This window comes from Cricetulus griseus, chromosome 7 (genome assembly GCF_003668045.3).
Source record: "Cricetulus griseus strain 17A/GY chromosome 7, alternate assembly CriGri-PICRH-1.0, whole genome shotgun sequence".
In the NCBI taxonomy this organism is placed as follows: Eukaryota; Metazoa; Chordata; class Mammalia; order Rodentia; family Cricetidae; genus Cricetulus; species Cricetulus griseus.
Window position 1 is genome coordinate 80,064,929 of NC_048600.1, and position 26,290 is coordinate 80,091,218.

Sequence of the window (26,290 nt, forward strand, 5' to 3'; positions counted from 1 at the left end):
AAGAAAATCTCACAACATTCCCATATCAGGATTTCTTCCTGGCTTTCTCAGCCTGTCTTAGTCAGGGTTACTATTGCTGTGATGAAACACCATGACCAAAACAACTTAGGGAGGAAAGAGTTTATTCAGCTTACCCTTCCATATCACAGTTCATCATCAAAGGAAGTCAGGATAGAAATTCAAACAGGGCAGGAACCTGAAGGTAGGAGCTGATGGCCATGGAGGGGGGCTGCTTTCTGGCTTGCTCAGCCTGCTCATCCCAGCGGCAGCCCCACCCACAATGGGCTGGGCCCTCTCCAGAATGGGCTGGGCCCTCCCCAGTCAATCACTAATTTAGAAAAATGCCTTAAGGCTTGCCTGCAGCCTAATCTTACTTACAGAGGCAATTTCTCAGCTGAGGCTCCCTGCTCTCAGATGTCTCTAGCTTGTGTCAAGTTGACATGGTACCAGACAGCACACCACTCCAATCTGCTGCTCTATTTTGGCAGATCCCCTTCCTTGATAAACATTTGCTGATGACTTTGATGCTGATACCATAAAGATGACATGAATACAGATGACGGGACAAGTGCAGAAGAGTGTGCCTTCAGACGCTGATCCAGGCACCTCCCAACCCTGTGACTTCGAACACATCTAACATCTGCAAGTCTCAAAACCTGCCTGATCTGGAAGATTATTTCCCAAGTCCTGAAAGAGGTGGGGATACACACTGCATCTTCCTAGACAGTAGCATGGTGCCCGAACTGTAGCATACAGTTAGGGCACGGCAGCATCTCTGGTGCGTATTGAATAGAAACTCTTGAGAATGCTTATGAAAGAGAAGCCACAGGGAATGGAGTAGTGAGGACTAGAGATGGCAAGGTTCTGCTGGTTTTCAAAACCAAAGAACTCTCCTACCAGCCCCTTGAACACAGCTCTGAGGAGAGGCCTTCAGTGGTCATCTTGTGGTAAATGAAGGAAATTTGTCAAAGCTGGTGCAACTGACGTGTGCATAGCAACCCAGAAGAAACAGAAGCTGGACCGAAGGGAATGTCTACAGATGTTTCCTTCCTGGGCAGATAATTGGTGGTGTCTATGACAGCAGGTGGCCTTAGGTCATATTATTCAGATGAAGCTCTGTGTCAACCCTAAAGGAACTCAAAATATTCCTGATTTAGCTGCAACCTCCAATGTATCAGGAATTTTTCTACCACTAGACACACAGCATCCTCTAAGGCCTAAGTAATTGTTGGGAGCCAAAGATCTCAGGGCTTGGCATAAGATCCTAGGCCATTCTTGGCCAGCCATATAGTTGTATATTAACCTTTACATAGCAGCTCCTTAGAACCTGAGCTCAAGAAAAGGAACAACTTGACCCAGTCCTCCACCCACAGACTCAGTCACCTAGGCAACCCCTTCCTGGACCTCTTACTCATGAACTCCTTATCCTGCCAAACATCCTCTTTGTGGCTTCCTAATATCCTGCCTACACTAACACCTGGTGCACAAACAACCCATTCTACCCCTCCCCATATCCTGCTCTACTGACTATATAAGCTAGCCTGAGAAAAATAAAGTTTGCCACTTGATCAGAATCCTGTCTTGTGATCGTTCTTTCTGCGTCTCTTGTCCCCATTCCCTATCCCTGACTCTCTTGTCCCAGGTTGACGTCCTGCGGGTCCTAGACTCACTGTATGACTAACCAGCCCTCTTTGCCTAAACAAGAGGAGTGGCACCCATGTTTACTCTGAACCTCGGCATCAATTGCCTGAGGTTCAAGGGACACATGAGAGATGGATATGTACGCTTGTACTTTATATCCCAAATGGTGTACTGGAATCACTGTGTGAGTCAGGCAAATGACCTGGCTCTCCAATAAGAGTGATAATGCTATGTGGGAGGCTGACAGTGAGCATTAGGATGACTGAGTTGAGGCAGAGGACTTTCATATCCAAAAGCCATTCGAAAGAACACAAGGCCTGGCTTCACATGTGCTGTTTATAGATGAAGTTGAGCCACGTGCATATCAGAGGAGAGGCTGAGGCATATGCACAGGAGCCTTCTCTGCATGTCACCTTGTTTGAAGGCCCTTTAAAACTCAAGTCTTTCTTCAGACACCTGGACAATGTGCACATAAGCTTGATTGTTTTAAGGTGACAATATTGGAGAAAGCATGGACTGCCCCATAGTTCAATCAGGGAGCAATCACCTTGATTGAAAAACAAACAACAACAACCAAATGAAGACAGAGCTAGGATTATGGTTGGTGTTTTTGTTTTGTTTTGTTTAAGACTACATATTCCTCAATTTCTGAAGGATTCTGGTTGATAGCCCCACTTGGATCTCTTACATGAAATGGCATAGTGCTAGAATATAAGCTGCACATATTCTGTTGTGGATGTTAAATCTTTGTGTCACTTATAGTAGCTAATACAGTGACAATGCTGAGTAGGCATTAAACTGCATTTTCTGTGTATAGTGTGCTGGGGATGGGACCTAAGGCCTCACGCACATCCAGCATTCACTCTATCACTGAGTTTCACACTTAGCCAGTATGTTAGTTTTTTATTTAAAAATTTTCAGAAAGTCATAAATAAGTACTGTATATTTATATTACTTCTTTCCATCCCACTTCCCCTTCAAATTCCTGCCATCCCTCCCACCCCTTCTCAGATTAGTGACCTCTTCTTCATTATAGGTACACACACACACACACACACACACACACACACACACACACACACACTTCATTATAGGTACATATATATTACATGTATATATAATAAATATATACACACCTATAATATAACACACACACACACACACACACACACACACACACACACACACACACAATGCTAAACACATCTACCGGGTCAATTTGGTATTACTCCTATGTAGATGTATTTTGCATTGACTATTTGGGATTAGATAACCTATCACAGACTTTGTCCGTGGAGAAGACTGATTTGCCCTCTCAGAAGCCACTGATGGCCTGTAGCTCTTCATCTAGGGGTGGGACCCTGTAAAATTTCACCCATCTATGTTCACATGTTACCTGGTGTCTTTATGCAGGCTTGCTTTAGGTAACCATATTGCTGGGATGTCATGGGTATAAGCCCCCTATCATGTCTAGAAGGTACTAGGTAGCAGCAGACACTTTGGTCCTATGGCTCTTAGGAGCTTTCCAGCCCCTCTTTGCCCATTTTAGGTGTTGTGTCATTATATGTACCAGTTGGGGATGAATATCCTATGGTCACTTTTTCTCTTGACCAGTTATAGATCTCTGATAGTCTCCATTTGTTGTAGGAAATGACAGGAGAGAACTACACTCACCTGTGTGTAGAAGGATGGGCATTTAGAATACCATTAGAAATTATATTAGTTTAGGGAAATGGCAGTAGTAGGCTCTCCTCTAGAGTCTATGAACTCTTCAGCCATGGGTAGTTGGCTAGATTTGCAGTGCCAGGTATGAATCCCTGCCCATTGGACAGTGCTTTATATTCACAGCTATCAGTTACTTCCAAGATCAAAGTGCCATTATTGCACCATTTGGGATACCTTATTGGGGAAGTCATTGTTGTGGCTAGTAGGCTTTGCAGGTGGATAGAACTATTGTTGATTGCTCTATTGCTAGTCCTCAGATAGGAGGTTTCCAAGTTAGTTTTAGCAAGATTCCTCCAATTCCTCTGTCCAAACTATGTGCTGTCTTCAGCAATAGGGTCTTACCTTCAAGTTTTGGAAGGCAACCAAAGGTAATGATAACAGCCTATATTGTTTGGGGAGTCCCTTGAACCCAACCAACAACTCAAAGAGAGTGTTCCTGTGTCTAGTATATAGTTATGGCTTTAGCGGGGAGAATTATCAACACGTGTGGTATAATTCTCATGTATATATCATAAAATAATATTTCTCTGTGGCCTTTTCTAGCATCTTTGATATTATTTCTCTCTCCTTTCCTTGGTTCTGCAGTTACAACCAGTCACATACTCACATCTAAAGACTCGGAATTAGGAACCACAATAAGAGATAAGATGCTGAGTTTATCTTTCTGGGTCTAGGTCACCTCAGTATACTTTTCATTTCCAACTATTACCTGAAAATTTTACAATCTAATTTTCTTTACAGATGAATAATATCTCACGTGTATATATGCCACATTTTCACCAGTTGGAGGATATTTAGTTGCTTCCATTTCCAACCTACTGTGAATAGAGCAGTAATGAACATGGCATGTTTCTGTGGAGTAGGGTGTCAAGTCCTTTGGGCATATGCTAAGGATGGTATAGCCAGGGTCAGATGGTCTCTTTACTTTTAGCTTTTTAAAAAGTTCTCCACACTGATTTCTGGAGTGGCTGTAACAGTCTGCAATCAGGATACCCCTTCCCCCACACCCTCTTCAGAATTTGTTGTTGGTTGTTTTGTTGATCTTTGCTACTCGGGTGAGATGGAATTTCCAAGTAGTTTTATTTTATATTTCCCAAATTGTTTACAGATGTTGAACACCTTTAAAGACATTTCTTAGCTATTTTCTTTTTTTCTTTTGCAATGTCACTGTTCATATCTGGAGCTCAGTTTTAATGCGATTGTTTGTTTTCTAGAGCCTTTGAGTTCTCTGCATATTCTAGAAATTATTCCTCTGTTAGACATATAGTCTACAAAGATTTTCTCCCTCTGTGGGTTTCCTTTTTACCTGATTGTTTCCTTTGCTGTACAGAAAACTTTTATTTTTTAAAGAGGTCCTATCTGTTAACTGGTCACTTTAATTCCTAAGTGAATGGAGTCCCATTCAGATAGTCCTTTCCCATGCCTACATCCTATAGGGTATTACCTATGTCTTCTTCTGATAGTTTCACTGTTTCAGGTTCCAGATTGAGGTATTGGATCCATTTTCAGTTCATAGTTGTGCAGAGCAATAAATATGAGTCCACTTACATATGGACATCTTGTTTTCCCAGCACCATTTCTCAATGATTCCTTCTCTCCTCCAGTGTGTATTTTGGGCACCACTGTCAATAGGAGATGGCTGTAATTATGTGTGCTCATGTTTGGTTTTTCTGTTTTGTTCTGTTTTACATGTCTGTTTTTATGCTAGTCTCATGCTATGTTTATTACTTTAGCTTGAAATCTGATATTCCATATTGTTTCCAGGTCATGCGAGTATGTGTGTATGTGTGTGTGTGTGCATGTGTGAGTTTTATGCAAGCATAGGTGCATTGTGAGTGAGATCAGAGAGGAACATCAGATGTATTCCTGTATGAACCTCCATCTTTTCCCTTTAAGACAAAGTATCTCACTGTAAGTTTTCCTTTCTACTAAGATGGCTGACCAGAAAGCTCCTGGGCTCTACCCCATCCTCTACCCCACAATATTGGGTTTATAAATATTCATATCCATGGCTAACATTTGTGCAGGTGCCAGGGCTTTAACTTAGGTCCTCATGCTTGCAGAGAAAGTGACTTTATATCCAACCACCCTTTCTACCTGACTGTTTTATAATTTGTATAGTTTTATGTCATTATACTGTATTTACTTATTTAAACTTTAATCTCCATTAATTGAGCAATCAGATACAGAGGACCAGCAAACACTTGCAGTAATTTTCTGGCAAACCTTTAATAACAAGCTCTAAGGGAATATGCCTTTATGTGTCCATTTGCTAATTCACAATATATCCAGTATGTCCAGTTTCAAGCTACTGGCTTATCTTTTCTGAGTGCTTCTTGGGGAGTAGGGGTAGGAAACTAAGAAATATAAGAGAGAGTCAGTCCTCAGTGACTCCAGTGTCACACAGGGCTTCACCTTCTTTCCCGACAGTCTAGACTATCTACCTTCAAACATCTCTCATTGGGGCTGTGGCTTCATTGTGTCCATCCCTCCCCAAAAGTCAGGTGTTGAAAATTAATTGTCAGTGGGAGGAATTAACTAGAGGGGCTGGTAAGGGTGATTAGGCTCCTCCCCTTCGACTAGGATTAAAGGCTTCTTGTAGCATTCTGCCGGTTTGCCCTCCACTTTCCTATGTGAAGACACAGGACTTCTCCCGCTACAGGATATAGCAACCAAGTGCTGTCCTGCAGGAGAGGAGCAACCCTCACCAGACAACTGAACCTCCTTAGCCACGGTCTTAATCTTCTTCACCACCAAAATATTGACGACTAAATGACCTAGTCTGTGGTGGTGGCTCTCAGGGCAGTATGGATACACCAAGACTACTGGAAATCAGGCTGTCCTGTGTCAATCATTCCTACTAATGACCAGGAAGAGAACTCCAGCCAGACATTCTTGCTCCAAAGGGACGGCCAATTCCACTTCCTGTTTCCCAAGTATCTTCAACTTCTAATCAATCCAATGTTCAAACACCTTTGTTCTCACACTTCATCCATTCTCTCTCTCTTTCCTCCTTAGTTCTGTGAGCTCACACCCACAGATACTCCTTTTCCTCCATCATTCTCTAGTCTATAAAGAGCCAAGGAACTGTCTGACTATGACTAATGAGAAAAATGCATTCACTGTATCTACTCAGGACCAAGAAAGCCAGACTCCTGAAATTAGATTAGAAAGGATAAAGACCAGTCAATAGCCTTTAAAATCTTTTTATTCTTCTAGACTCCACCAAATTCCTGACCAGGGTTCTCCCTATCACCTCTAATTAAAATATCTTTTTTTTTCTCTCTCTGTGGGAATTGGTTTACATATGTAAATGACTTCTGCTGTTGTCTTACTGTAAATTTGATATCACCATAGTGCTGTTTGTTTGGTTTTTTTTTTGTTGTTGTTTGTTTTTTTTTTTTTTTTATCAAATATCACTCCCTGCACATGCTCGACTGGAAAGAAAACATCTTTAAAAAACTGGCCTAGAGAAACAAATCCTTTACAGCCATAAATACATGTGAACCATGTGTTTCCTAATCTACTAGTGTGAAAGATACAGATGGGTACTGAATACCAGTACACAGCACAAATCCATTGTGCTGTTAGCTGGGTTCTAAACTTTAGGCATTTGCACACATTATATGTGTGCGTAGCACAGCTTCTCAGAAGTTCTCTAAATTATCTCCCACTTTATCCTATATAAGATTATAACAGTTCCTGGGTGTCCATGGGTGGATCAGTCTTAGGACCCCTTGCTGATACCCAGAGCTATCAGTGTTCAATCCCCTTGTATAAAGGAGCATAGTGTTTGTGTAAAGCCTAGTCGCACAATGCTGTATATTTTTATTGTTGCTTTTTAATATTTGTTTAAGACAACGGTCTCTCAGGTGTAGATCAGAAGAAAGAACATATGATAGGTAGGATTTTAGTTGGGGGGGTGGTAGAGGCGGAAGGGAGAGAGACGGGCACTGGAATTGTCATGTAACTCAATCTTGTTTATAATTCAAATATATAAAAAAATAAAAAAATAAAAAAAGAAAGACAAGAGTCTCATATATAGTCAATGATGGCCTCAAACTTGAGATGTTCCTACCTCAGCCGCCTAGGCACTGGGATTACATGTATGCAGCATTCCTGGCCTTCCTGCATTCCTGAAACCATCTATAGTACACTCACACTAACTTGTAGACTATAAAGCCTATGTAGAAAGTTGTGCACTGTGTTGTTTAGGATATAATGACAAGAAAGAAATCTGTATGTGTTCAGTAGGGACAAAATTAAAAACAGTCAGTTGAGTCTATGACTAACAATCCACAGATGTGGAGGACTGACTGTGTATACAATCAAAAGTTGTTTCAACCCTGAGTAGAAAGCTGGTACCATATGCCAAACAGAGCACCTTTCGGGTCATTTTTATAAAACACTTGTCCCACTCATCCATCAAATCCACAATGGTACACCACAACAAATGTCAGTGATACCCATGTATTTCAATTGAAGCTCAAACTGGGAGCACACATAATATCCCTGAGACACAGCAGCTTTGGAAAGGGTGAGCTGACCCTCAACAGAGATCTTGTTCTAAGGCAGCTTCAGCTGGTGGCTCAGTAGCCACTGCAATGGCCTGAGGAGCCAGGCAAACTTCAGGACTTTTTAGGACAGCTCTTCTTTGTTGCATGGTTCCCCCATACAACAAGCTGGGTGTGGTAGCTCATGCCTATAATTCTAACACTTAAGACTCTACAAGTTACCAGCCAGCCTGGACTACATACTAAGTTCGAGGCCATCCTGAATTACAAAGCAAGATGCTATCTTAAAAACAACTTAAGAAAAATGCACCCAAAGAAAGGAAAAGAGGAAACGATAGCCTGCCACTAACTCCTTTATTCCCCAGGGCAGAAGGAGAGAGTAGGATGACAGACAGGTCAGCTAGTGGGCCCTGGATATAGGACACTACCCTTGTTAACAGAAAAAGTAGACCTTGGTTAGGTTTATAATTTGTACATACATGGGACAGGTGTTATTTCGAGAAAGTTCTGGGAGAAGAGAATATTTGAAAATCACTGTTTAGATTAAGTTTAATTCATACAAAATTGAAAATACCTTTAAAAGCACATTTTGACCTACAGAACTAAGAACAAGGAGGTGGTTTAGTAGGAAAATGAGCGGGGTGGGGCGGGGGGAGACGACACCAATGAGGGAAGAGGGATCCCCGCCAAAAAAAAAAAAAAAGTGTACCTATACCTCATCACAGTCCTTGGCCACTAGTTATGCAATTGTGACAAAGGCTGATCTGGTCTGGTACTCAGAGGGACAGGAAATTGTAGTCCTATCTGAACAGAAAAGGCAGAATGATGTTAGAAACAGAACCGAGATTCCGCAAGATGCCAAGGGCACAGGGGCCTGGACTCCAGAGGTGAGCTGTCAACCTCTGTCACAGCACATATTCAGAGTGTGTTGCAGCTAATAATATTCTTCCATCTAGATTATCTCACAAGGGCTGAGGGAGGCAAGGCAGCTGACACACCAGAGCCAGAGTTGCAACCACAAAGAGGGTGCATGGTTTATCTAAGGTCACAGGCAGCTGACCCACAAACACAGTTGCTTCCGGAAGTGGCATCCCTGCCACCACACTGTTCTGTGCCAGATATGAAGGTAATAAGGATGTGAAGATCCTGGCATCATAAAGAGAGAAAAGGAGATGCAGGGCCGAGGAAAACGCTGAGTCAAACTAATTTGTGGGAACACTTGCCGCTCCTCACCTGCTTCAACATCTCTGAACATGGCTCTGAAAGCTGGCAAGTAGCTGCTCTGAAGTTTGTCCAGGAGTCCAGCCATGCCCCTCACCTTAATGGTCATCAGTTGGTTATAAATGTGTTCCAGGTCCTCACACCTGCAATACCACAGAGTAGGGTGAGTATTGGGAAATGCTGTCACACTGTGAAGACCCACCCTCCTGCGGGTAGAGGGTAGTCCTGCCTCAGGTGCCTCCACAGCCTGAGCTCCAGCCCCAGGAGTCAGACATCTGTTTCAGAGCAGTATGGGCAAAAGCCTGAGTCAGGAACAAGGATTCAGAGGATAAGCTTCAGGAAACACTGTCTGGACCAGCTGGTGGCCTAAAAGCATGGCAGCTGGAGGTCATTAGTTCTTGCAGCAAGGTTGAGCCAGGGAAACAGAAGCCTTGTTGAATTGGGACTTCTTGAGAAGGGCCTCATCATGGGTCAGTAAATGGTTAGAAATCACGCAAGAGGATGGGCTTCTCAGTGTGGTGGTGCAAAGAGGTCTGGAGCCCTATAAGACAGCTCATCCTATGACACAGACACTCTGTTCTATGTAGGGTCAGGGACATCTGCTTCCAACATCTGCTGTCTCCTCCAGAAAGGATTCACCAGCACAATGATAAATAGGAGCAAAGGCATGGAGGGTAGGAGGGAAGTAGTCAAGAGCACTAGTTAGGCATTTCTGGTCACCCCACGGTACACAGTGGTTGCTAATGATATGATGCAACCTAGGACAAGCAGTTCTGCAGCCAATATCTCAAATCCCTTCTTTTCTTCAGATCCTTGCAGAAGTATATATATATCTAACCTTAGCTAACCAAGAAAAGGGGAACAGAATTTAGAATAAAGGTATGAAGAGTCAGGGTTGGAGAGATGGCTTCGCATTTAAGAGTGCTGGCTGCTCTTGCAGAGGATCCAGGTTTGCTTTCCAACACCCACATAGTGACTCACAACCATCTGTAACTCCAGTTCCAGGGGAATGGACAACTGGGGTTCACATACATACATGCAGACAAAACGTTCATACACACAAAAAAGGTTCTTAAAAACAAAAGATATTTTAAGTCTTGATTCAACTATTTATATGTGGTTGAATGATCTCCCCCTCCAATGAACTGACAGTGCCCCCAAGAAAGGAGGGTGGCTACTGAGCATCAGGGAAAGAATTCATCTTCCAGTCCACAGAGAGAAACTGTACTGGCCCTAAGACACACAGTCATCTACCCTAGGGAGGATGAGAGACATCTGGGAGTGGAACCAGATTCAGTGGTGGTTCCAGCAGCCAGCCCTGGCTTTTTCTTCTGTCAGCACTCTTCTCTTAGGATCCAAACATTCACCCCCCTGCCTACCTGCTCTTCCAAAACTCCAGTTCCACCTTGGGGGTGGGATTTTCCCCTTGTAAGAGCAGCTGGGAAGACTCTTTCTTGAGTACCACCTGGACTTGGTGGCTCCATTTAATCACTGCAGACTCAATGGTATAGACGATTGACTTGTCTATGGAATCCAGACTGCAACAGATAAAAGAAATCTCTCAGTGCATGGGAAAATAATTCGAGCCTGGTTGTATTCACCTATCCACTGTTACTATAACAAAATTCCAGAGGCACTAAAACTTACAAAGATGTTCATTTAGCTCATGATTTGTAGGGTCAGAAGTCTGAAATCCAGTGTCAGGACACACTGTGCATATGCATGAGGACACACTGTGGATGGCACCGTGATGGTAATATATGCATGGAGATTCACAAGGCAACACTAGAAGCCAAAAAAAGCAGGAGGGGGCTAACTTTACCCTTTTATAAGAGGTTAATCTGGAGGGAGATGAGGCCCCCCCCCAGGATATACATTAGTCTTCTCCAAGAGCAGTGCTCCCAGTGACCTAAGTGGCCAACACTAAGCTCCAAGTCTCAAGGGTCCCACAACCTTCCAACAGAGAAACACTGAGGAATGAACCTCCGATGCACAAACCCCTGGGGAACAAACTCAAGCCATTTCAAGAAATATCTGGGTGTTCTCTAAAGAGAACCTGAAGTCTTTAAAACAGGTGGAAAATCCACCTGACCTGTGAATCCTTTAGTTTTTAAAGTGTGTGTGTGTGTGTGTGTGTGTGTGTGTGTGTGTGTGTGTGTGTGTGTAGTATAGTGGAGGTCAGAGGTAGATGTTCAAGGTCTCTGCAGAAGCCTTCCACCCTACTTTCTGATACTCTCAGTGAACTTGGAGTTCATTGATTGGGCTAGGATGGCTGACCAATGAGCTTCAGAGATCCACTTGTCTCCAACTCACTTATCCCCAGTGCTGGGGTTACGGGTACACTATACAATGTCATACATACAGTTTTGTGGGTGCTAGGGATCTGAACTCAGGTCCCCATGCTTATGTGCCAGGCATTTTACCAACAGAGCCCTCTCCATGGTCTCTAATCTATGAATTTTTAACTGCCCCCCTACCAAGTAATACACTCCCTTAAGCAAATCAATTGTACAAATCCTTTTCTGGGGAGACACACTTTGTGTCCATTCAACATTATTGTACAGCTGGTGTCCATCAATAATCTGTGAAGACTGGCTTAAAAACTTTAAATCGCGTAGAATCTTATCAAGTCAATAGGCACTGAATCGACTACCCAAACCCCTGCTTGGATCTCACCAGAGGACAAGCTCCCTGCATAGCACAGTGTCTTATTCCTCAGCTGCTGGGCTCTTCCAGGAGACAGTTTGCCACATTGACTTCCCCAGGTCTCCCTTGCTTTGTTGTTACTCCTAACTCTACAGCAAGGACAAATAGGTGACATCCTCCTCCAGAAGATAAACTGCAGCTCTGGATGTCAGGACAATTCCATTCTGTCTTCAGGTTTCTGACAAAAAAAGGTATCCCAAGTATCCTCTTCAAGCACATTGTTCTGTTTTAAATAACTTAGGTGTGATAGCAAGAGATTAAAATTAAAATAGGACAGATGAGATGGCTTTGTTTCAAAAATACCTGCCACATAAATTTGATGTCCTGTGTTCTATTGCTAGAATCCAGGGGATGGAGCAGAGAACATACTCCTGAAAGTGTTCTCTGACTTCTACATGCGTGCATGGATTAGATACACATACATACATACATACATACATACATACACACACATACACCATATGCATATCCAGATACCACAATAATATTAAATATATTTTCATTTTAAATAAATTAAAAATAGAAATTGGGTGCCATTCAGAGCCTTAGCTGAAAACTGTATATGCCAAGTGACGGGCATAGTGATGAAGAAAGGAAATATGTAGACAGTATCTTCACATCAGGAACTCACCTTCATTCACTTAATATGAAATTCATATTTGCTAAGAAATGATACAGCACAAGTGATTATGAAAGGCATTAAAAGAAAATGTTCTCCTCCTCCAAATGATGCAGCCTTCAGGGAAATTATCAAAGTTGAACAAAAGGAGACAAACTCAGCAAGGAATTATATACACGGGCTGAATGTTATTAAGGTATGGTATAAAGGAGCTGAGATAAAGGGGAAGATTAATTGTATTTATTTTGAATATTGGATATTTTTATTAAACTACAATAAGTTTTCCAGTTAACTGGGATGCTTCTTCAAATTATATATAGCTATACAACCATTTCCCACATAAAACTATTAAGAAGCATGCTGCAGTTGCATGCACTATTTATTCTTCAGATATATCATGGCTCCTGAATAAACACAATGACAGGCACATACTGAGAGAAACCTGGCAATATGGCAAACCACACTCATTCAGGAAGGTGACCTATTGCCACAAGTGCATAGATATGCTGGGTAAAAATGTAGAAAATTATATAATTACATACATAGACTGGATTGGAAGGGGAAAAATACCCCTGGATACAAAGACAAAGAAAACCTGAAACTGAAATAGTTGAAAGGAAGTAGATGGGAGACAGAACATTAGAAAGCAGAGGACCTGATATGGTACACAGGCCAGTATCCCAGCCCTGGGCCAGTGTTTGAGGCAGGAGAATCTTGAGTCTGAGGCCAGCTGCGTTACATGGAAAGTTCTAGGAAGACTTAGACCATAGAAAGAGAGTTTGTTTCAAATAGATAGACAAAACCAACATATCAAAGAAAGCTGGAGTCCTAATGCCCACTGAGGGGCAAGAGGCATGGACTCCCCAGTGGAGCCAGATTTTCCTGGACTTGGGGGGGTGGGCGGGATCCCCAGGGTCTGAAAAGGCTGCAGCAGCTGAGGAAATGGAGGCTGGAACAGTAACAAGAGCCTGAAAGCTAGTTCTATGGGCATGACGCACAGGGCATGCAGGTGGGAGATGCACAGCTACTGGATTAGGCATCCTTCAGCCACGAGCCACATCCTAAGAGCACTGAAACTGCCATGGCTGCTCTCAGCCCCGAAATGATTTGGGGTAGGAAAAGAAAAGACCACATTGCTGAGAGAACCTTAGCAGACCTCATGCACCAGAACTGGGCAAGGGACATAACCAATGTGAATATACAGTCCAAGGACTTTGGCAGACAGAGTCCACAGTGCGCTTTGTGTGGACTGAGATGGGTAACATCAGGAAGAGGAAAGGCCCTGGGAGAAAGGCTCTGATAAAACAGCTTCCATCCCATCACCAAGGCCCACAGGCTGATGGTACTTACACTGGCTCACTGTGGCCGTCCATGAACTCTACTTTTTCGGAGCCAACTGGAAGAGGCAGCAAGGTTCTCCCCTTCATGTGCTCAAGGATTACCAGAAGGTCACACTGCAGGGAGTGGGCGTGATGCCTGATGTCTTGACACACCATGTGGGGCCAGTCTACATGGTTCTTTTCATTAGCCAGGACAGGGATAATGACCTGAAAGAGAGACACACCAAGAAAGCAAGAGGATTGTAAGTTCAAGACAGCCTGGGCTACATGTGAGACCTTGTCTCAATAGAAAGAAAAAAATGAGCTTTAATAGAAATACCCTGCATGGGTGGATGCTGCTGCTTCCAGAAGTCATGGGTCATTAAACCTCAAATCCTAGTACCAGGTATGGTATACCTTCTTATGAGTTACTGGCCAAGGAGCCCCAAAAGGTTCTCAGAATAATACAGGCCATTGTCACTGGTTTGGGCTGCTCACCAGGACTAGACAATAAGATCCTATTTCTGAAGACAACACATACTTTGGATATAGGACATAAAGAAAGCAAACTTGGATTGAGCAAGGCAGTGCAGGAAGGTACTATGCAAGCTGTTGGGGAAGAAAATTTATCAATAATTTAACCCATATGTAGACAGTATGCATCACAATACCAACCAGAAAAATATCCCCACTGGTAGAATTATGTTGTGGTTATGTCCAATTGCTTCTTCACTGGAGCTGAGCCCACTCCATAGGTGGGAATACATGTGTGGCATGGTTGAGGAGGTTCTACTACTGGGATTCTGATAAATGTATGTGTTGTTCAGTTGCTTTGGGTAGTGAAGTCTTAAGGGGAATAGCCCTGTAGGCTCATTTGAATAATTGATCCCCCACTGGTAGAACTATTTGGGAAAGATTGGGAGGTAGGCCTTGTTGAAGGAGGTATGTCACTGGAGGTGGACTCTTAGCTTTCAAATGACTTATACCACTCCCAGTGTGCTATATCTGCCACCTACTTACTGATAAGTTTGTAAGCTCTCAGCTACTGCTCCAGTGCCCTGCCTGCCTGCTGCCATGCTCCCCACCATGGGGGTCATGGACTCTAACACTCTGATACTGTGAGCCCGAATTAGCTCTTTCTTCTATATATTGCCTTGGTTGTAGTGTCTCTTCATAGGAGTAGAAAAGTAATTGAAACACCTTCTAAACATTCACAGGCTAGTGTATCCTCTGCCTTAGTCAGAGAAGCCTTGTTTGGGTTAAATCAGAGAATCAGAACCCATCAGAGTACTGAGAATAAAGGAGTGGTGCGTGCTCACGTCTAGGTGGACCATCTCCATCACACAATCACACAATCCAAGGTCCAGGGGATACTGCAGATGAGGGGGAAATAGGATTGAGAGCACCAGGGCATGGGGCAGAAAGCTTTAAAATGCTGTCTTCTGGGGCTAGCATGGCTCTGGCAATCATGAACACACAGGAGCTGTGACCACTTGCACAAGATAGCACACACGCGCGTGCACACACACACACACACACACACACACACACACACACACACACACACACAAAGGGGACTGGTTAGGAAGAAGGGGTCAGCAAGAGTCAGAGAAGAACAAGAGAAGGAATGGGGCATATGCTAATAATATATGTTTAAAACTATCAATAATTTAAAAACCAAAGGAAGAGGAAAAACAGAGAAAGAGTGGGAAAGGAAATGTAGGGAGAGAAGGAAGGAGGGAGGGAAGAAAGGCAAAGAGGGAGGAGAGAGAGGGGATGGAGGAGAGGGAGAAGAGCAACCATTCCTAAAGTCCCATACATATCCTTCTACAGGTCACTGCACTGCAGGATTTAAGATTAGGGTGCAACGTTACATGTCACCTTGACCCCTGGGGAAATTAGGAAAGCCTCCAACAACCTTCCTACAATTTTCCATCTCATCTGCTCTTTGGAGAATATTCCCCAACCAAACAGTCTTCCTCACCAGGAGGGGCCAGGAACTAGGGGCACCACTCCATCTTGATTCTATACCATAGTCCCTGTGTTCCCAAAGTCACCTCCATCCCACAATCCCTGGTTCACTCTGTTTCCAAGGCCAGCTCCATCCCACAATCCCTGGTTCACTCTGTACCCAAAGTCAGCTCCATCCCACAATCCCTGGCTCACTCTGTTCCCAAAGTCAGCTCCATCCCACAATCCCTGGCTCACTCTGTACCCAAAGTCAGTTCCATTCCACAAATCCCTGGTTCACTCTGTTTCCAAGGTCAGTTCCATGTGATCCTGTGTGGTAGAGTGACCTGCTTCTCTCACTGGGAGACATGATTAGTAAACACTGTCCAGGTCATCTGCCGTGTTGGAAGTCATATGTTTTGCTATCTCCATCACACTGGGGCATCAATCCCTCCTCATTATCAGGGTGAAGATGAACCGACAGAAATGGCCTCAAAAGACGAGAGAGAGAGAGAGAGAGAGAGAGAGAGAGAGAGAGAGAGAGAGAGAGAGAGAGAGAGAGAGAGAACAGTGTTCCTAAAGATGGGTGTGGAGGTAGGCATTTTCAAAAACAGCCACATTGAGAATCTTGACTCCATCTCTATGGTGAAAATGAGCTGATTTAGGTCACCCAACATAGCTTTCCCACATTGAGAGATGGACAGACATCCCCATCTGAGACAATGTGGGGGGCAGGGGGAAAGGCACAACCTTTGTCCCAACTTCTCATGGAAGAGAAAGCAACTCCTTCACACTCACCTTCTGGAGGAGTAGACCCTTTATCCAGGAGGAGCTTTAAAACAAAATGATTTAGAGAAGAGAGAACTTACAGGGGAAGAAAGACCAAGTGGCTATTTGAGCTCCTAAATCAGGCTGCTCTTGAAGTTTCCATATTGTTTAAAACTGAGTTTCTATTGCTAGTAACTTGAAAATCATAGCTCACTAGGAGCCACTTCCCATTACAATATGACAAACCATACAATGGAAATGCCAGACAGATGGGCCTGTGCTGGTCAGGTAATAGGTTTAGGCAATCATAGAAAGACTAAATGGATTCAAAGCTGATGGCTGCAAAATAGTTCTTGCTGGTCTTTCTGGAAACATGTTCTGAGCAAACATAATCATTCCAGCAGGGAGCTCAGAAACAGCAAAAAGATCATGAGCTAAGATCAGTCACATTTATGTTGGACTCAGAGCAGAAGGCTGAACAAGGAAAGGATTCTCCTAGGATCTCAAAGGCAGAGACTGAATCTCAGTTGATCCTTGAGTACTCACATTCTTCCCTAGGTTCTGGCATCTTGGTGCATCCTTTAGAGGTTGACAAACATATACCAACAGAGGAAAAAGTGGAGGGAGGTTTGGGTTGAATTCTGTAGGGATCTGAGGTCTAGAAAAACAATGGCTAAAGTTTTTAAGGAATGAAAATTTATTCATTCAGTTATGTAATAAGCATGCTGAGTGGTTACTGTATTAAGATATTTAGTTCCTCTATGGTATATATCTTCACTAGTATAAAACTTAATATTTAGTGTGTGTGCATGTGTGGATAGGATTTCCATGTAGAGCCAGGGTGTGCAGGGCTGTCACAACCATTAATAGTAAATCAGCACAAGCCCTTCTAAGAAACAAAAACCTAACCAAAAAGTTAGTAGGGAAAAGAGAGAGTCTGTGAAGCCATAGAGGATGTATGTTACAGATTCAAGGCAGAACTAGCACAAAGGTCTCAAGATAGAAACTCATGTGTGTGATGGAGTAGTATGGAAACCAACATCACTGAACCAGGGTGAGAGAAAGAGTAGGGAGACAAATTATATACAGCCTTTCTTATAGGGCTTTTGTTTTTTTCCCAGGAAAATGAATTCCATTGATGGGTGTGAGTAACATGGTTTGATATCATTTGGTAGGTATGCCCCAGTTATTATAAACTCTAGGGTAGAGTGGTTTGATACCAGGATAGTGATCAAATTGTGAATGACTGGGGTCTATGTAAAGGTACATCTAATGTGACATACTAATGAGCTAGTTTGGGGCTTGTGGGAGACATAAAGGAGTTGATGTGATACTATAGGTTTTGAGCAGAAGAAAGAATGTCATTCCATCATGGGATGTGGGAAAGGATACGGGTGAAGCTCGTAAGGAAGGAAGAGCAACTTGTATGTGGCTGTTAGGAATTTGATGCATCTATTTTTATTTCAAGGAGACTCTGGGTGGTAAGATGGATAAGTCTGCTTGGGGGTTCAGGAGTTCAGGGCAAAGGCTGCAAACAACAAAGTTGGAAGGTGTCAGCCACAGGTGGTTTGACACATTTTGAAATTGACTGAGAGTCCCAAAGTAAGGAGGGTTTACAGACAAAGGAAGATATCCAAGGGGTGAGAACAAAGGGTCCTGATGTTCAGAAGCTGGGAAGGGGGGGACACCATCAGTAGACACCGAGGATGGAGTGGATAGTCTTGACCATGTGAAACAACTGAAGGGTTGGGGTCCTGGGAGCCAAAGGAAGAATGTGCCTCTGTGGAGCAGAGGTCACTCATGAGCCACTCACACTTCCAGTGGGATGGGCACCGATTATAACCTCTTGATGTGGCCCAGCAGACACCACTGAAAATAATGCGGTTTTCTTCTCTCAGAGAGTGTGGGAGCAAAAGCCTGGGCAAACAAGAAAGGCTGGGATAGCAGGGGAACACAGTCCAGAATTGATTTAAAGAGAATAATAGTCAAATGTGGTTTCACAGGCTGAGACAGGAGGATCATGGGTTCAAGGACAGCCTGGGATATCCAGGGTAGACATTGTCTCAAAATATCTTCTAAGGGCATATAGATAGATCAGTTGGAAAAATGCCTGCTTTGCAAGCAAGAGGACTCAGCTGAGTTCAGTCTCTCGAACCCACAAAAATGCTACATGTGGTGGCCTACATTTGTAATGCCAGTGCTAGGGAGGCTGAGGGAGGGGCTCTGAGATTTGCTGGCCAGCCAATCTAGTTCAAAGGATAACAGCCCTCAGTAACACCCAAGGCTGTCCTATGGCTTCCACACACATGGGTACACACAATATCTTAGGGTTTCTATCACTGTGGGTTTCTATGACCATGGTAACTCTTATAAAGGAAAATATGAACTTGGGGCTAGCTTACAATTTCAGAGGTTTACTCCATTATCTTCAGGGTGGCATGCAGGCAGACATGGTGCTGGAAAAGGATCTGAGAGTTCTACTTCTTCATCCAAAGGTAGCAGAAGCAACTGTATCCACAATGGGTGTAGCTTGAGCATATGAGACTTCCAAGCCCACCCCGACAGTGACACAATCCTCCAATAAAACCACACCTACTCCAACAAAGCCACACCTCCTAATAGTGCCACTCCATATTGGAGACATTTTCTTTCAAATGACCACACCCTCTGGCTCCAATAGGCCTATAGCCATAACATAATGCAAAGTGCATTTAAGCCAACTTCAAAAGTCCTCATGGTCTATACGGTCTCAAACTTGTTTAAAAGTCTAAAGTTGAATGCCTGCTCTGAGATTCATGCAATCTCTTAACTGTAATATCCTATAAAATCAAAATCATAAAGCAAATTATATACTTTCAGCATACAATGGCACAGTATCCAAAGTGGAGAAAAGGTGGGATAGTGAGAAAATACTGGACCAAAACAAGGCTGCAAACCAGCAGGGAAATCTCCAAACTCTGCATCTTCAGGTCTGATGTCAAAGCACTCTTCAAATCTCCAACTCCTTTCAGCTATGTTGACTGCAATATACTTCTTTCTCTTGGGCTGGTTCCACTCCTGGCTAATAGTTCTCCTAGGGAAGTACCCCACAGCTCTGACATCTCCAACATCGTGGGTTCTCCAAAGTAATCCAGCCTTCACCTTTGCAACTTCACACAATTGCCTCCAGAGGCTTCCATGCAGGGATACTGCTGAAACATGCCTGACCTGGGTCCAGTGGCTTCCCTTAGACATGGATGAAGATTCTATAACCCTTTTCTTCTATTCTTGAGTCTAAAGCAAGAACCAAGTAGCTGAAGCTGCCAAGTTCTGCTACGTACTGGGGCTGGAATATGGCCCCCTCATTCAATTACATCTTTACCAGTTTTCTGTTTAAGATGCTGTCCTTCACTGCCTAAGCTTGGCTATACTGAAACTGGATTTGTAGACTGGGCTGGCCACAAACTCAGAGATCTACTAGCCTCTGCTTCTAGAGTACTGGGATTAAAGGCATGCACCACCCCACCTGGCTCTAAGTTTTTCTTTAATTCATTTTCATGGGTTGGAAATTTAGCTGGGAGGAATCTTGCTCTGAGGTTACCACTCCCTTTATTCCATTTCTTAATCTGTTTATATCTCTGAACACAGGGTTTAGCTCTATTCCACTTTCTGATACCCACTTTCTCAATCTGCATAGTTTCTATTTTCATTTGCTCAGCTTGCTCCTTTTCATTATAAATCTTCATTAGAATTAACACTAGTAACCACACAACAGATCCTATACTAGGCTGTTTTGAGATTTCCTCTGCCAACAGAATTAATCCAAAACTTTTCACTTTAGCCTCAGGCAAACTTTTCAGACAAAGGCAAAAAGCATCTACATCCTTCACCAAAATATCCCAAGAATGATCTCTAGGCAACATTCTAAAATGCTTCTCCTCTGAAACCTCCTGAGCCAGCCAGCTCCCCACCCCAGTTGAAATAACTGTTAGCAGCACTGTAATCCATGCTCCTACTACTATGGCCCATTAAGCAGCACTTAAAGCATTCAACTGCTTTTCTAATCCTCAGTTCCAAGGTCCATATTCCTTCAAGCAAAAATATGTTAGGCCTATCATAGCAACAGCCCAGTCCCTGGTACCAACTTCTGTCTTTCTTGTTTGTTTGGTTTTGTTTTTTGAGACAGAGTTTCTCTGTGTAGCAGTCCTGGCTGTCCTGGAACTCGATTTGTTGACCACACTGTCCTTGAACTCACAAGGTTCAGAACAGAAGTACAGGGGAAGTCCTAAATATCCCTTTGAGAAAAGCCTTTGTGAGTTAAGGACCTGATATTTTAAAATTATTTCATTTAAAATTTAAGTAGATAGTGCATTTATATAGTACAAGTATGATAAATAGTCTACCCTCTCCTGTACCTCAACTATTCGGCTCCCTAACTGTGGATTCTTTTTCTTTTCTCCCTATTCCTCATTTTCTCTTCCTTCTCCATTTTTCAATTTACCACCTTTCTCTAGATGGAATCTTTCATGTAGCTCAGGATGGCTTGGGGCTTACTATAGAACTCTGGCTTTTCTTAAACTCACAGCAATCCTCTTGCCTCAGTCTTTCAAGTACTTGGATTACTGGTCTGAGCAACCATTTCCAGTTTTTCTTTCTCCTTTAATTGTTTATTGTTTTTGTCATTTTATGTGTATGATTATTTTGCCTGCATGTATATCTGTGTACCCTGTGCATGTAGTGCCCACAAAGGTCAGAAGATGATGTTAGATCCCCTGGAACTAGAGTTACAGGTGGTTGTGTACAGTCATGTAGGTGCTGAGAATCAAACCCAGTCCTCTGGAAGAGTCACAAGTGCTCTTAACTGCTGAGCCATCTTTCCAGTCCCCATTTCTTCTTTTTAATACAAATAGTTGCATACTATATATAAGTTCTATACTTAAAATTCCATATCACCTTTTTATTTACAATGATAGTCAAGAACTGAAATCAACCTTTGTCTTAGCTTGCTTTCCACTGCAGTGATAAAGACCATGACACAAAGCGTTTTGGGGAAGGAAAAGGTTTATTTTATCTCACACTTCCTGGTCACGATCTGTTATTGAGGGAAGTCAGGGCAGGAATACAAGCAATAACGTGGAGGCAGGAATTGAAGCAGAGACCATGGAGGAATGCTGTTTACTGGCTTGTTCTCCATGCCTTACTCAGTCTGCTTTCTTATAGACCCCAGGACCACTTGCTCAGAGGTCTTACCACCCACTGTGAGCTGGACCTTCCCACATCAACCAATAATTAAGAAGATGCCTCACAGACATGCCCACAGGCAAATATGATGGAGATAATAATTGAAAAGAATTGCTATGGAAATACTGTGTAATATTCTTGGCTTTAACAACAACAACAAAAAGATTTGTTGTGTGTGACAACAGGAAGAACCATGAGGACATTGGCTGAGTGAAATGATCCAGTGTAATGATAATGATAATTGATGGTGCTGCCTCTCAAGCTGGGCAAGGAACAAGTGCACTGCTGTGGCCAAGACACATTGGGAGGACAATACATTGAAGTCCCGGCAGATTCCAGAGACTGTTGTGGTCAAGGTATGGGAGGGAGCAAGCTGGAAAAACAGAAGCATTGTTCAGGGGGCTGCACTGGATCACACAGTATGGGGAACTGGAGGAGAAAGACTCAGGGAACCCAGAGGCCATGTGATTGAAGGACCTTTTAATTGTTGAAATAACTAAGTGTTAAGTCAGGAGAAAACACTGAGAGTCACAAAGACATAGATGCTACATGACTCCATTTACATTGTGTCTTAATTAGGGTTTTTTGTTGGGAAAAGACACCGTGACCATAGAAACTCTTATAAAGGAAAACATTTAATTAGGTCTGGCTTACAGTTCAGAGGTTTAGTTCATTATCTTCATGGTGGCATGCAGGCAGACATGGTGCTGGAAAAGCAGCTAAAATTCCTACATCTTGATCCACAAGCGGCAGAAGGAGGCTGTCTCCTACATTGGGCAGAGCTTGAGCATATGAGACTCAAAGCCCACCCTGAGTGACACATATCCTCCAACAAGGCCATACCTCCGAATAGTGCCACTGCCTACAGGCCAAGCATTCAAACACATGAGTCTATGGGGGCCATACCTATTCAAACCACCACACCTAGACCAGTCAAATTCATGAAGACAAATTGGAGAATACTGTTCGATGGGCCTGCAGATAGGGACATGGGTGTTGTTTAGTGAATGTAGTTTCAATCATGTTGGGTAGGGGAGATCTGGAAGTGTCTGTGTCTGACAACATTGTACTGTACAGTTAGAAACTCCTGCAGTGTGTGTGTGTATGTGGGGGGATGAATCTTATGGGTCTTTTTGTTTCAAAATAGAAATAACACTTTAAAGAATATTCTGTATTGGTAATTCCTTTGAACAACCTTACAGTATTTCACTGTATAAATGCCCCATAATTCATTCATTTATTCCTTAACTGAGTAATTTTGTTTCCATTCTAAATTTCTTTTTAAAAAATCAGGCAGGTATTTGGTGCTGTATACCTGTACTCTTAGCACTTGAGAGGTAGAGGCTGGGGGATCAGGAGTTAAAGGTTATCCTTAGCTACACAGCAAGTTAGATCCCAGAGTGGGCTACATGAGACTTTGCCTCAAATAAAAAATAAATAAATAAATAAATAAATAAATAAATAAATAAATAAAAGAAATCCTGCCTCTGCCTCCTGAGTGCTGGGATTAAAGGTGTGTGCCACCAACACCCGGCTCAAGACATCCTTTAAAGTAAATATTGTTTATTTATTTTATGTACATACATGTGGATCTGTGTGCATGCATGTTGCATATGTGTAGGTGCTCCTGAAGCACAGAAGGTAGCAGATCCCCTGGAGCTGGAGTTTCAGACTGTTGTCAGCTACCTGACTTGTGTGTGGTGACCAGACTCTGATCCTATGGAAGTGTGCTTTTGTAAGCATTAAGTCATCTCTGTAGACCCTAAAATTAACTTTGCTTGCTGGACTGTACTTCCTTTGTGATTTCACAATCCTGAGTTGTATGTACTCAAGCCCTCTACATATACTAGTTTGTGTCTCATCTCCAAACCTTTAAAAAGTATTTTTTGTTGTTTTTTTAAGATTACATATCTGTGTGTGTCTATGTGATTGTATGTGCACAGATACCTACAGAAGATGGAAGAGGGCATTTGATAAGATCATCAAATCCCCCAGAGCTGGAACTACAGGTGGTTGTGAGCTGCCTGACATGGATCTTTTGCAAAAAGCAATATGTGCTCTTTCTTAACTGCCTCTCCTGCTCAGGAGTCAATGCAACACTAAGATGAAGGCAGCATCTTAGTCTACACAAATCTTTCTTTCCTCTGAAGCTAAGGACAATTCCTATTATCCTTCACTAGGGGATGTGACCCACAGGTGGGCCCACGCATAATTCAGTGATAAGACCATTCATTCAATTTTAAAGTATTAGAGAAGTTATTGCTAGCCTAACTTCCCTGAGAGCTGGCCCATCCATCGTGTTACTCCTTGGCATTCTCCCTTCAGTAGCAACTAGGGAGGTAACATTAGATGTGGCAAGGAACATCCATGTCCTGGATCTACCAATAGGTTCAAAGTGCTTACCCTCACTGTCTTCAGTTTCAAATATTTGGAATGCATGAGTAGACATATACGTTCCTGCTTTTTAAGTGAAGCATGTCATGAATGAGAAGTGATTTTCTTTTCCTGTGTAGTTTGCAGGGTGCCAATCACACAGCTAGTATCTGTATACACTAATTTCACAACTAGCTGGACCTAAAGAGGACCAACCCCCAGAAGCTCATGTGCCCTACAAACAGGAAAGTTTTTCTTCCACTTGGGTAAGTCTAAAGGAGAACAAAAATCTCTCCTGAATAGCCTTGTGAAAATCCTCTGAGAGCTAGATACTCCATCCATGTCCCTTTTCCCAGGGCGCGGACAGATCGTTTCCAATGCCCACTGGCCATTTCCAAGATGAGTCTCAACTTCTGTGGGCACAGGGCTAACCTTTGGTAAATGGTTGCATGGTAAATGAATGACATAAAAATCAAAACCAAACTGCCTCCCTCTAATCTCCTCTACTAAGGAAAATAATGTTTAAAGCACCAAAACTTTTTCCACCCAGCAGACCCACTCGGAATACACCCTAGGCCCCCCTCCCCCCTTCACAACTTCTTTCCTCAGCTCTTGCCTCTTGACTTACAAAGCTGCCAGGCTCGGACACTCTTCACATTCTGGGTTCGCCTTGAAGCAAGACCCTGACCCAAGGCTGCTTCTCACTGTAGCCAGGCCTCCACCTAGACTTGCCCCAGGCGGGTACCTTACTGCTCGCCAGGGTTTTCATTTCCTTGCAGCTCCGCCTTTCCATTCCCTCCCAGGCTGTGCTCCAACCTCAGCCTACTTCTTCCAGACTCCACCTCTTGTCTCCTCCCACTGGCTGTGACCCTGCCCACTCACCCTCCCTGGCATCGTTGCCCCACCTTTTTGGCTCTGACTCCGCCCCTCATGCACACGCCCCCTCTGCCCCCCCAGGCTTCAGCCTCTGCTAGCAAGGGGCCACCTACCCACCCTCACCTCGGAGAGCAGCGGGTCTAGGTGCTCCAGAGGCATCGCGGGCAGGTCTCCGCAGAGCACCGAGCCGCGGAGGCTGTGACTTCCCGGAGGCTCTGGTCTGGTGCGCAAGAAAAAAAGCCCCTTGGCGCAAGCCCGGCCGGTCTCCGGTCCTGCGTCCAGACAGGGTCGTACCGCCAGGCCCCCGGGCCCAGGCTGCACCACCAGCAGCGGCCGCGGTTCCGCGGCAGCACCATGATCCAGGAAAGCTTGCAGCAGCTGCCCCACCTCGGCTGTGCCCGTGCAGCGCTCCCAGGCCCCCGCGACTGGACGCAGACTCCGAGTCACGAAAGCCCCCAGGAGCTGCAGCCTCGGGTCGCTGGGCTCCTCAGCTCCGGTCTCCGCCGGCGCCACTGGCTTCTCGGCGCCCGGCATTGCGAACTGCCTGCTGCGGCGTCTGTTTCCCTAGCGACGGGGATGCCAAGCCCTCCAGCCTCTGCTTTCCTTATATTGGGTACTGGACTCTAGCTCCGCCCCATTAAGTTGATAAGGTAGGCAGGGGCTGGGAAGGGGCGGGGTCGCGTCTCTGTTGCTGGGAAACTAGTGGAGGCTCCCACTTCCTGGATGGTCTGGTAGACTGGAGGTGTGCAGAAGAAAGCAAGGCAAAGGCTTGCGTGGGATTCCTTTGTCTAAGGTCAGATTAAAGTCTTCAGACGCCTCCATACACAAACAGCATAGCTCTTACCCTCTCCTAAATATATAATTTAAAAAGTTACTCCCAAGGCCAAATCATAAGACCACAAATTTAAGGAAGTTGGATGCAATATAAATTTCTTTTTCCAAGGTGATAACTTAAAGACTTTAGGAGAGTACTGTTTGAGAAATTTTTCTTTTCTTTTTTTTTCCTTTGTGCAAATTATAGGCTTACAGAAACGTGCAATCTATTGGGAGACTCAGGCCTTAATTGTTTCATTTAAATTTACAAGTAAATAGGTACATGTGGCTAGTAACCACTTCGGATGCCTCCACTTCAAACATTTACAATAAATTGTTTTAAAAATATTCTGCAGTACTTTGCTCTGCCTACCTACGCCTTCATTTACCAAAAGGGCAACTATGCTGGGAGATGTGATTCTGTGGGAGTGACCCCAGGTCAATTATTAAATATTCTAAAGCACGTGTAAATATGTGGCATGTTAAGTATCCCTTCCTGAAATTATCACTTCTCCCAGGCTCCGTCCTTCTGCACAATCAGAACA

At 43.6% G+C, this 26,290-nt stretch overlaps 1 protein-coding gene across 1 annotated transcript in view; it reads right to left on the bottom strand.

Annotated features, from left to right (window-relative positions):
- Dnah9 (dynein axonemal heavy chain 9) overlaps window positions 1-25,466 on the bottom strand; it is a 338,224-nt gene extending 312,758 nt beyond the window's left edge. Inside the window, exons 1-4 of the mRNA XM_027427134.2 lie at window positions 25,056-25,466; window positions 13,777-13,973; window positions 10,481-10,639; window positions 9,114-9,244 (exon numbers count right to left, since the gene is read on the bottom strand). Coding sequence (XP_027282935.1) covers window positions 9,114-9,244; window positions 10,481-10,639; window positions 13,777-13,973; window positions 25,056-25,466 — 898 coding nt within the window. The remainder of the gene's footprint in view (window positions 1-9,113; window positions 9,245-10,480; window positions 10,640-13,776; window positions 13,974-25,055) is intronic.
- Window positions 25,467-26,290: the final 824 nt, after the last annotated feature.